The sequence below is a fragment of the Morone saxatilis genome, unplaced genomic scaffold, assembly GCF_004916995.1.
Source record: "Morone saxatilis isolate NCDOM2014 unplaced genomic scaffold, NCSU_SB_2.0 Contig15, whole genome shotgun sequence".
Classification (NCBI taxonomy): Eukaryota; Metazoa; Chordata; class Actinopteri; family Moronidae; genus Morone; species Morone saxatilis.
In genome coordinates this window covers 21645667-21658728 of record NW_023339707.1, presented here as the reverse complement: position 1 = coordinate 21658728, position 13062 = coordinate 21645667, and the positions used below count along the sequence as shown (strand labels likewise).

Below are 13062 nucleotides of genomic sequence, written 5' to 3'. Positions count from 1 at the left end.
AGATGAAGGAGGAGGTTTACTGCTTTTAGAAGTGATATTTTTACTTGAAAAATGAAAAAAAAAATGAGGCCTTCTTGACTTTAAGTCGTGCTAGAAAACTTAAAAAATACACACAAGCATCAATAATAATAATTTTGTCAATAACAATGTGCAATAATCAATGGACAATAATTACTGTGCAATCTATTGCCTACGTGCAACTGCTGCTAGTATTTGTGTTATTGTGTTATCTGTTGTGGTTTTTTTTACTGTTTTTTCTCTTGTACAGTGTTTATATTATATTATATTATATTATTTTTTCATACTCTTACTGTTTTTATACTGTTTCTTTCTATCCACTTATGCTGCTGTAAGATTGGGAATTTCCCCATGGGATTGTGGGACTATTAAAGGAATATATTATCAATATATATAATAATGCTATATCTCAGCATTTAGCTCACTTCTGTGAAGAAAAGTAGATATAAAGTAAATTGTCAGGATTGTTTGATTCTGACTCTGAGAACAATGGCCAAGTGGACAAGAAAACACTGAATTTGTCCAAAAAAAACCAATAAGATTAGCCTATTGCGTATTTATAATTGTTACAATTATTTTAAAAAATACATAACACAGACAGAATGTATAATAGGTTCCCTATACAGGAAATAATGCACTCAAAATTCATCCAAATCACTTTTTTTACACAAACGTCTTGCAGTTCACTATTTGGGTTAATTGTATAGTTTTGAATATAATATGAAATACCCATTAAATATGTCACTTAAGCAGGGGTTGTCAGTTTACTAAAATTATACTATACTATAGAAAAGGGGGTCCCTTAATAAAAAAGGTTAGGAACCAGTGAACTACAGCCAATGCCCAGGTCGTACACATATCAACACACAACAATAAAGAGTGATTAATAAAGACATGATTTATTTGATTTATCTGACAAAAAATGACAAAAAGTCTCCAACCTTTGTTTTTTCCTTATCTCACAGTAACCTGAACTTTTTATCTGCTTTGCAGAGTCAAATGAGTAACAGCTGATATCTTATAATGTAGCTCTTCCTTTTCTCTACTGATAACTTAGTACATTAAACAATATTATATACTGTCTTCCAATATTGAACATGAAGGTAAACATAGTTAAAGCAAAAACTTTGCAATATTCATTATTTTTATGGTTAGGTAAGTCCACTGCAATATAAGCCTACTGTTATTCAAAAGGCAAATATGAGGTGGACCATAAAATGCATTATATAATTCACAAACTCAAAGAATGTGATAAATGCATACTAGAGTTTATATTTAATCTGCAGTATTTTACATTTTATCTGCGTAAAAAGTACATTAATCTTAGTGATGTTGCTTGTCAAGTTGATGACTGCAATTTTGCCAGTACTGCTACATTTCGTAAAGCAAAGCCTTTTGCTGTTCAAGAACATTAAATGCAGAAATTAAATTCTCTCACATACATCACTGAAACCTTGCACTGTACATAAACCGTTCGTAACCGCTTTACTTTCCCTGCTGTCACTAAAGTGCAAAGACCTCTTGAAGAATGAAAGTAAATCTTAAATTGGCAAAAATAAAGAAGACCGCCATAGTTTTGTTCCTACATAAAAATACTGAACATGCAAACACTCTTCTTAGTCATTCAGATTGAAAGTCACAACACATTAAATCACAAAATCCCCTTTCTTGGCTGAACAGTTAATAGATTTTTTAAATAAGTAAATCAATTTGATTGATATTAGGCTTAGTAAAAGTATCAAAAAATCTCCTGCTAATGTTCCTAGGCAACATGAGACTATTTTATGTTGACTTCATAATAGGCCAATTAAGATCCTATTTTGCAAACTTTATCTAAGTTGATGAAAAATGCAGCAGAAACATTGTCAAGTCATTAAGGGAATAGTCACAACAGTGAATAAAGAGGAAATACAAAATACTCTCAGAGTATTATAAGCACATTAAACAGAAAGTGTAAAAACAGGACTGTGGTGTTTTCACACATACGTGTCACCCACACATACAATATGTGTATTTGCATGACCAGTAACTCACAAATGAAAAAACGTTATAAAAAAAAAAAACTAAATTAAGTTTACAGTTGTGGCATCGCAGACAATAGCCGAAGTTGCAACTTTATTTTGATAAGAACCTGTCGTCCGTGGAACTCAGAAATTACCCTCTCTATGGACACCAAACAGTGTGACACATTTCACACCGCTGAAATAAAGTATCAAAGCCAAACAAGAGGAAATTACTCAAGATTTTAAGATCATCTTTGTGATTACCAATAAGATATGTCAAAATGATGATTGTCCCAAAAACAGTTTCAGTCAGGAGTCCATAGATAGCAACGTATTTTTTGGCGTTCCTTTGACAACAAGTGATCTTCTGATGAAAATAGGCTACTAGGCTATTTACTTCTTTCAGTCTTCAGAATCTTATATCTGTCAGTATCTTACTTATGTTTGCAAAGCTGCTCACGCGGTACAAATACTACATGAATACAAAATAAATGAGCAGCTAGAATCTTAAAAACATCCAAGGTGGCAAAAGCATGTTATTCAAACATCAGCGTTATGTCAGCCATTGTGCCAAAGTGACAATTTTGTGACTAAAATCAATGTGACTCAATGCACTGTCACTTAATATAATTCAGAGGGATATCCTATAAAACCACTTGTATAAAAGTTCATCAAATATTTTTAGTTGTTATCGTCACTGTATTATTATCATCTGAGTATGATAAGAGGACCATGCAGTTTGACTTAGTACCCACCACACATGAGTGTACACATATACAGCCTTAAAATACAATAGTTCATTTTTACTAACACTTTTCCTTCATTTTCTCAAAAAGTTCATATTCTTTCAACCATATTATTGGAGTTTAGCTTGTAGTATTGTATTGTAACATAATTTGAATCTGTGCTGCTGTATTAAATGTTCAACTTCCCAAAACGACAAAAGATCAGTGGCGAACCCTCCCACAACAAGGTCGCTACTGAACCTGGAAGACATTGATTTTGCTTGTGTTTTTCAATGTCTGTCGCCGGTTGCAGAACCATACTCGCACAACCTCTCGGTCATAGTTTAGCTCTCTGGCAATTTCTGTAATCTCTTGGCCTGTTGGCAACGCATTCTTCTCAAAGTAGGAGTTAAGAACTTCTATTGCCTGCGGTGTGAAACTAGTACGTCGCTTGCGTTTTTTGGATGGTTCACCACCAACAAACTCCATCAGATTCTGCTGGCCTTTTTGGTTCCAGTGCTCCGCTTCAGCCAGCCACTTCTCCAACACCGGCTTCAGCTTCTGAGCACTCTTCGGGGTGATATCCAGCTTTTCAAACCTGTGGTGCAAAAGAAAGTTCAGCCTGAACCATATCATGAGAACACATTGTATGAACTGTATTTCTATTTTATCTCTATGAATTCACATAGACCCAATTTGCAGGAAAGTACATAAGTTAGATATTTTGATCACTAGTCTCATCTATTTACTTAATTTACCTACTTACCTCTATATAAGGATAAACCCATTGCTGTTCATATCAAAATGTCAATCTAAGATCATGAACCATTTGGACAATTCTTAAAAATGTTACTGCCTGTTACAATCATATCCACATTCAAAGTAATAGTTTTACATTTTGGGAAATATTCTTACTCTTGATCAATATGGCTCTCATACCTGTAAGGTAAATATGAAGCTAACTGATTAGCTTAGCTTTGCATTAGGACTGGAAACAGCTAGTCTGGGCTCTGTGTGAAGGTAACAGAATCTGCCTTCCACCACTTCTAAAGCTGAGCTCACTGATTAACACATTATATCTTGTTGGTTTCATCCATACAAAAACTGTTAAACTATGTGCTAGGCTAAACAGCTGCTGGCTGTAGCTTCTTGTTGAATGGACAGACAAGAAAGTGGTATCAATCTTCTCATCTCTCCCTCTCTGCAAAAAAACTAACTATATTTCCCTAAATGTCAAACAATTCTTTTAAAATAATTTTGATTCATAGGAAATAAATCATTTAAACACACAACTTCTAGCTTACAATCTATACTTATTTTTATGTAGCCAAAGCGGTGGAAGTGTTTTTGACTGTTAAGTTACCATAACACATTCACAATGATATATTAATTTAAGGATTTAACACTAAAGCCTTTTACAAATGTCAAACTGACTCCACTAAGCACGACTGCAATAACATGATGAGAGTAGATGAGTAGATGTGGGTGCGTGGCATTCACTACATTCATGCTTCAATAGTAATGGAATTGTAATTCTGTGTGCATGCAAATTAGGTCAGAGTATGCACATAACAAATGCTGCATACACCCTATCATTGATGAATCACTGATGCTTACATACAGAAATACATGGGTTTTTCACAATATAGAAGTAAAGTAAGCTTCCGCAAGGTAACATGAACAGTGGGGTCATTTACCTGCAAATGGCAGACTGGCTGTAGGCCGGACCCTCAGTTGCTGTAAGGGCCTGCCCTACTTGTGTCTGAGTAAGTCCCAAGGAGAGCCGGCGGATCTTGAAATTCTTGGCGAACTCTCGAATTTCCTCCAGATTAATGCCTTCCTCGCTGCTGACTACCTGCTGGGGTTCTACAATTGAAGGAGAATCTGGTTAAAAATATCTACCCACTTAAAATGCATCTATGTTTAGATACGGGAAGCAGGTGTACATACTGCTGACAAGCTGGCCCACTTTTGCTATGTCTCCACAGGTGATGGGTACTGTGGAGGAGAGCGTGGTGGTGGTCTTCAGTACAGACGGCTGTGGGGCGATGACAACTGGTGACTGAGTGGCAGTTGTTACCAAAGGCTGCGAGGGAACAAATAAATAATATTCTTAGATGGGACATGCAACGTAATGGTAAGATTTACTCATACTGATGATCAGCCAATTAACTGTGCTGAAATTATTTAGTCCTTTCTGACCTAAAAACTAAATTCAGACAGATGTTTATTATCTACCTGAGTGCTAGGTTTTGAAAGTGTTGGAGGAGCAGCAGCTTTGGGCAGAACTGCAGCAGAGGTTGCAACCGCTGCAGGTCCATTCCCTACTGTGGCAATGATCTGGCCCTGGGTGTTGAGAAGCAGCTGTGGGGTGACAGTCTGGACCTGGAGACCCTGACCCAGAGAGGCTGGGTTCACAAACAGCGGGAGGGTTCCTATTACCTGTGAATTTAGTTTGAGTTTAAGAGAAATACAAAAAACAATTGAATGTAACACTCTGTGGTAGTTTTTGCTTACCAAACCCAGTTACAGCACATTCATCAATGTGTCATGTGTCATAGCAGTGTTTTTGCTTCTGGGAAATAAGTACGTTCTACTAGCTGTTTACTTGGAATAAAATCATGTCTTTCCAGATCAAACATTGCAATACTAACTCCAGATTGAGTAATGGATCTGTTTGAGAGGACAAATCAGCTTTCACAGAAATAGTCTTATGATCTACTGACCTGAAATAGCACAGCTGATTGATTGGTTATCTGGAGGGTGTTGCTTTTATTACCAATCCAGAAACACAACACAAAAGCATTTTGACTGTCCTTACAGAGGGTGTGATTACCAGTCAATATAAATCTAAACTCGCAAAAAGTGTAAAATGCACTGTGTAATGGGAGCTCACTGTCTGTAAATGATTTGTTCTTACTCTGTTTTTACTTTGTTATGAAAGTCTGTGCATTCTAATCAATCAACGCCTAGAGGGTGTTTTTTGGCTAATGATACAGTACTACAAGGCAACGATTTTTTCTGACAGAGCCTCATATTTAAGGTCTTTCATTCAGCTGGAAGTACAAAGTAGAGAGAGTGAGGGCAGTTGGGGGGAGGTGATTAACGGAGATTAGTCAAATCTATATAATATAATATTAATATAATATAAAGCTAGAGTAGCAGTTTAAGGTACCCACCTGTCCTTGGGCATTTGTGATGATCTGGCTGGTGATGCCAGCCATGTTGGACATGGCACTGGTGATGATGGGAGTGGAGGTGAGGGAACTGAGAAACTGGGGCTGACCCAAGGAAGCAGCATTGATCTGAACAGAAAAACACAACTAATTAAAATAGCATAGGAAACTAAATCCTGTGAATGACATGATTTAAAATGACACAGACAGTATGAACAGGCATAAATCCTTTAAGCAGCATTCTTACAATAGCAGGATTGATAGAGAGTCCTGCAGTCTGGAGTGCTGCTAAAGATATGTTGGACTGAGAGACAGTAGTTGTGGCCGAGGTCGCCTGGGCCGCCATCTGAGCAGCGGTGACCTGTGCATTGGTCACCTGTGTTGGCTGAGACGTCACCTGCACTGGCTGTATGGAAGCTTGAGGCTGGAACATCGCCTGTGCATTTGTGTGCAATTGGGGCTGGACCGAGTTCAGGACAGTCGCAGCTGAATGAAAGTACAGTATCAACCTGTTATTGTTCTGTAATCAAGTTACTCATTGTGAGAAAATATTGTCACAGAGCCACGCTAACATGTACTTAGGCATATGGTTTGTGGAGCTAAATGAACAACGCTAACATGCTCATAAAGATGGCAATTTTGAAGTCAGGTCTCAACTATGATCAACCTAAAATAAAGTTAGACAAAATCTGTTTATGAGAAGCTAAATTGGGAGCACACATAAACAGATTGTGTTTTACCTTGGAGGCCAGTGAAGGGCAGTTTGAGGAGGTTTCCGGCTGTGGTAGCTGCTGCAAACCCAGGTAGAGTAGTTACATTGGTGGTAGGCAAGGTGAGAACAGCCAGACCACCCTGGCCACCAATGGAGCCCGCCATACTGAGGGGGATGAGCAAGGGCTGCCCCAGAGATCCTGTCTGTGCCATCATACCAGTCATTAGAGTGGCCAAACTTTCCTGGGTCAGCACCTAATGTAGCATAATAAAAGCTTTCCATCAACATTTGTGACTGGGATGAACACAGTAATGTTTTTCTAGATAACATGCTTACTGACATCCTGGTGTTTCTACAGGGGAAAGCTTACTGAACTAATTATGAATACACTTTTTACTGTCTGTGCACTCAACTACTCAATTTGAATTTCAATTTGTTTTTGTCTTTTACTTCAGTGGGTGTTTTATTTTTTGTGGCAGTTGTCTGAATTCTCAATTGCTGTAAATGCTGTACGAACAATTTCAACAACCTCATGCTCTGTATTCAGGTGTTTGGGATCCAATTTGTTCAATTTTTACCATTCACAAAGCACCAGAGCCTCTGTCAGTGACTTCAGAAAATCACCTACAGTTGTCTGTGGGTGACAGACTACTGTAGGTGATTTAATCCCTCTGATAAATAAATATTGGACAAATGTGAACCAGGTGAAATGCAAATAGGGTCCTTGTAAATTTCCCCTTGTTTGAAATTTCACACTTTCAGCACTTTCAAGCCCAATGCAGCTTAAACTTGTTAATGTCTGTCCCTGGTTTTAGCTAAAGAAAAACTCCAACAACCTACAACTTTCCTTCTCTGATAACATAGGATGTATTTGGAAAGTGTGTAAATTCTACCTGTGGACAGCCTTGTACAGTGATGGGCATGGTGGCTTGGGGCTGTGGCAGGGACACACTGACGGGAACAGCAGGAGTCAACGTTTGAACAGCAGGGGCTGCAGCCTCTACAGACACCACCTGCTGCTCACCCAGCACTGCAAGAGCACAGACAGGGTTAGTTCTGACTGACATTTGAAGTAGTTTTCACAGCTGCTATTAACATTTCAGTGCTACAGTGTCATGTACGTATGAATAATAAGTCATCTGCTATCCATCATCATCTAGTATGACCATGATTTACCTGCTCCCCCGGTGCTCCGGGGCACAACGAGGCCTTCCTGCACGCTGCCGAGCTCAGGTTGCTCTGCAGGCCGAGCCACTCCCTCCTCAGCTTTGCCTTCATTCTTCCCATCAGTTACTGATGACGGCAGAGACGCATCGACCTCTACCTCTAGCACACGAATAGTCTCATGGCCAGACATCACAATGACCTGCACAGCAATTAGGGAGTAAAACCTAAGATGATTCAAATGCAACAAAAAAATTCCTACACTATTCTACTTCTTTTGCTCAGGATTCTATTATAATAAATAAAAATTAAAAAATAAATATTTCTGTTATGGTTAAAGTATCACTTGATACGTGAAGGGTCACAAATATAGACAACAGCTAAATTTAGTATTTCCCCACTTTATGAATTCCCCCTTTCATTAGATCTAATTTCGACTTAACTGATGATTCATGGTATGCAATAATGAAAGGCCTAGAGGAGACGCAGCGAGACAACCTGGGCTGGAGGACAAGGTGCAGAGAGACAATGCAGGAAGAGAGAGGAGGATGCATACCTGGTTGTCTTTGGCAGGGAATTTCAAAGTGCAGGATTTAAATGGCTGAAAAAAGACTTCTGCAGTCAGACAGTGAATGGCTAAGGAGAACAGAGAAGCCGAGCACATGTTAGGACACAATGACCCAAAACAAGACAACACCAAAAAGGAAGAGACACAAACGAAAAGAGCATGAGTACACCAAAACAATGACAAAGGCATCAGCCAAACAAGCAGCTCAAGCAATGCTTCCTTCAAGCTCCCCCCTCCGTACATCTGTGAAGAGCATTGCTTTTTGTTTGCTGACTATGTCTACACAGAATGTTACTAGAGAGAGATAAAAAAAAACACAATTAATTATTAAACACGGCAGTTTAAAGAACGGCAACCGTCCCCAAGCATAAAGCAGCAGGTATTATTAGGTGATAAAACACAAAACGTGGGTCCTGATTCTCTAACGAACTCGTATGGAAGTTAATCATTCCAACATGGTATGGTATGTAGGCACATGGAGAGCGGCGGGGAGCAAACGGGAGCAAAGAACTTGAAGACAACATAAGTTATCAGGGTTTGGTTAAGCTAAGTGAGGGGTTACAGTGGAAAGTGCAGGTCTGTTCGCTGTGCTTTAAACAGTGTGTTACCTGCTCATTGACAGTAAGTGGGGCATCTTTGGCAGGGAGATCCTGGGAGTTCATGGCTCGCTGCACCACCACCGTCACTGTCTTCCTGGCATTCTGGGTAAACAAACACTGATTAAACAAACCCTGAAAGATTTGTCTTCTTGATTTAGTGTCTTGACTACTTAACCCACTCCTAATCTGTTTTGCAGTCATTTTCAAGTATAAAAGTTTCCATGATGGTGACCACTGTTAAGGCACAGCTGCACTTTAAGGGGGAGGGGGTGTTAAATGCTGGTTTAAAACAGACCCACATGCAGAGGACTGTTTTGTTATTCATGGCTAATTCTGTCATTGCAGGACCAGACTATTTGGAGGGGCCTATAAACAGGCGATACTGTGTTGCACTTAAGCTGCAGAAAACGTGATGAAACACGCTGATCGTGGACATGAAGTGGTTACAAATGCAACACAGATCAAAAAAAGATTCAAGATGGTGCATTTCCTACTGCAATGCCCCGTTAGAAATGAGGATCTGTCAAAAACTTCAGCGGGTGTTGATGGGCTCCCCACCCCCATCCTGGCCAATAAAAGTCTCGCCGCGTCGGCCACTTTTGGAGACAGGCACCAACCACCAAGTACAGGCGACAGAAATCATCTCGACCCGTGCTTAGAGACCGAATATTATGTATTTCCCTCTCTTTATCATAAATATATAAATTATGCTAATTACGAACATTGCATATTAACCAAAACTCATTTCCTCTCGCCATTTCGCTGCTATGCGCGAAGAGCAGGCTAGAACAGACTCCGGTTATTATATTCAACTTACCGCGTAAATGCAGCTTATTTTCTGTAATCCCTCGCTCTTATAAAGGTCCTTGTCACAGTTTGTTTCAGTCACACATAATTAAAAATTCATCTCAGCTCCCAGACAGGCGCTGTGACTGCACACAAAAGAGGTATTTGCATTGATAAGGAGGGTTGCAATGTTAGGATCTCCTTCTCTCTTAATATTTAATGACGATGCCCTTTCTGCAACAGTTCAGACAATCAAAAATCCCTGGCGTGTCTCACAAAATCCTATTTGAGCTACAAAGTCGGACAAAATTGCCACAAAATTGGCCTTTTGCACTACGTCATGAACATAATTTATGCAAGAAAAAATCTTGCATTGAAAAATGTCTGCCTCGACTTGAGAGGTGCCATGGTTCTCTTAAAGGGGAAGTGCCTCCATAAATAAAAGCTCTGGAGGACGCAGCACTGACTACAGTCTATGGCACCGACACAGTGAAATATAAAATAAATATAATAACACTATTTGCTTGTTTCGCTCACTTATAGTTAGTGTTTTTAATGACAAACCAGAATCAGAAATACTTTATTTGAGTGTTCCTTACAGTTGTTACTCACTACTCACACAACGTTAAAGAAATAGTACTTATATACAATATCTAAAACAATATATAGAATATTAATGAATGTATAGGGATATACATATATTAGTAGTAGTAGGGTATCCTGTTTCCTGATATATTTTGTTTTATTTATTGAAAGCTGAATAAAATAGCTCCATTCAAGCACACCTCTGGGTGGGACTTCCTTCTGTCTGACTAACAATTTGACTATGACTGTGAGTAGTGACACATCTGCTGTGTTGTGTGTGTGTTTGTTAAGCTGGTTAAGTGGAAATGAGTGTATTTCTGACAGGATGGAAACATTTTATCGACCCAGCCCTTCAACAAAACAACAGGAGATTGTGGTCTGATTTGCACACATATGGTTTTAATCTCCTAGTTTTCTTCAGAAATATTTGTAAGCTTAAAAGTATGTTCTTAATTTCTTTTTAATGTACAAATCTGAATCCCCAACATTAATAAATGGAAATGGCACCTACAGCATATAAGTATCTGTAAATACCAACTGTGTATACAATTCACAATACATTAACATGTATACAAACATATAGTGCATATCTCAACATAAAGAATAATGGTTAACTGTTGAGTTTAGTGATGGAGATAAATTACAGGCAAAGTTATACAAGGTTTTCTGGGCCCCTTAACCCCACAGGATCATGTACTGTCACCACCTTTAACACCTTTTTTTAGGCCTAGACATTTTAACTTGTAGTAGTAAAACTACTAGTAGTAGTAATACCTGTGTCTTTTATACTCACTGTAGAAAAAGTTGAGGTATTACTAAAAACATCAATGGTGGCTTTGTTACAGCATGTACAATACCAGAAGCCTGAAACTGAAGCATCTAAATGGACTTAAGCCATTATTTAGTTCATCATTATGTGCTTTTGCTACTGTGGCATTCCTATTAAAGTGTTATGCTGTTATTGTTGTATTCTTAAAATTGAATTGTACATGTTCTTTATGTTTAAAGCATTAAAAACTGCACGTATGACTGCAGTGCTAAAAAGATAATAATTGACCATCCACTGGGACACTTGAATAAAACAGAGCCATCAATAATGTTACTATTAATATCTGTCCTTTTCCTATTACAACAAGTCAAAATGTCTAAAGTGAAAAAGGCCTACTGTGTTATATTTATGGTGAGCAACACAGATAGTTCACTACAAGTCAGAGAGAGACAGAGACTGCCCATTAATATCAGTATTAACGTTCTTGTATGGTATTTGCTATAATGCAATGTAGGAGTATATCCTACACTTGCACTAACCATGTCCCATATTGTTTTACATATGAACTGTGTGGTTCTAGTTCTTAGTTTTAGTTCAGTTTCTGATTAATTAGTTATTTGTGTTTCACATTCACATGTCACTTCATGTCATGTCACTTTGCTGCCACAGGGACAGATACAGAAAATCTTTCCCCACCGCTGTCTAAAAGAGAACTCTGCTTTATAGTTTCTTTCTCATACCTCCCCCTCCGTCCTGCCCCTTCAGTAATTTGCACATATTCATACTCCGTCTCTCTCTCACTGTTGTAAACGTCCATCTTCTTTGTCTTGTGTATAGTATTTTATCCTATTTTTATATTTCTCTTTTATTGTATTGTATATTGTATTTTAAGATATATTGTAGATATTTATAGTTATTTGTTATGGTTATTTTCTATCTATCTATCTATCTACATAATGTACATGTACACAAAGTGTGAAATTAACGTAAAACATGTATTTCAACATCCTTTACACTCTGCACTATTGCACTATTGTCTACAAATGTTATTGTTTGTTTATATATATATGTAAAACTATACATAGTTGTTTAAATCTATTTTGTTGAGCTTGTTTTCCTGTTTATATATGATGCATAGTCTGTGTTTGTACATTGAGAGTCAAATCCCTCATTTGTGTGCACATACCTGGCCAGTAAAATTTATATTTTCACTTACTTAGTTAGAACTGTGGCCTATTTATTTATTAAAAGGAATATCTTATCTTATCTATCTATTGCTGTGAAATTTAATGTTTACTTTTAGTATTAGAAATGTCTTGTCTTATCTGTTGTGCCTGTGCACTTTATCTGTTTCACAGTGGGAGAGTGAGAAACATACTCTCGATTCCTTTGTGTCTGGTTGCATGGTGAAGTAATTGACAATAAAGCTTGACTTGACTTTTGGTTATCTATCTATCTATCTATCTATCTATTATTCTATCTATCTTATCTATCTATCTATTATCAAGAATCAGAATTTTGTTTATTGCCAAGTAGGATTTTACGCGGTACGAGGAATGTGACCTGCGTGCAGCTGTGCATAATATAACATATACATATACAATATACATTATTCAGAAGTGCACACAAAACCACACATGGGAAAAAAGTACTCTACTCTACTTACTCTACTCTCTTCTCTATCTTCTATCGTATCTATATCTATCTATCTATCTATCATTGCTCTATCTAGCTATTTCACCCTGTATTCTTCCAGTGAACACATCTTTTTATTCTATGTCTAACTCTTTACACATACACATCTAATCGTTGTCTTGCCCCCCTTTATTTTTTCTTCTACAACTACAAACACTTTCACCTTCACTCCCTCTTGAACGCACCTCGCGCTCGCCTGTAGGCGGCGCGCGCACCAGTGCGTCGGAGCCGCCGCACGGCAGAAGAACGACCGACGTCACCA

At 38.1% G+C, this 13062-nt stretch overlaps 1 protein-coding gene across 4 annotated transcripts; it reads right to left on the bottom strand.

Annotated features, from left to right (window-relative positions):
• Positions 1-896: 896 nt before the first annotated feature.
• Positions 897-10132, bottom strand: pou6f1 (POU class 6 homeobox 1). Of its 4 annotated transcripts, none has more exons than XM_035657357.1 (11): positions 9783-10132; positions 8975-9067; positions 7811-8000; positions 7528-7664; positions 6663-6888; positions 6170-6408; positions 5926-6051; positions 4985-5188; positions 4697-4832; positions 4444-4612; positions 897-3344 (listed from the first exon to the last, which is right to left on the bottom strand). In XM_035657357.1, the coding sequence occupies exons 2-11, from the start codon at positions 9026-9028 to the stop codon at positions 2999-3001; spliced, it is 1827 nt and encodes a 608-aa protein (XP_035513250.1). In that variant the 5' UTR covers positions 9029-9067; positions 9783-10132; the 3' UTR covers positions 897-2998. The 4 variants fall into 4 exon arrangements, with proteins under 4 accessions (XP_035513250.1, XP_035513251.1, XP_035513252.1 ...); XM_035657358.1 differs by lacking the exon at positions 9783-10132 and adding an exon at positions 9460-9724; XM_035657359.1 differs by lacking the exon at positions 9783-10132 and adding an exon at positions 8355-8434.
• Positions 10133-13062: the final 2930 nt, after the last annotated feature.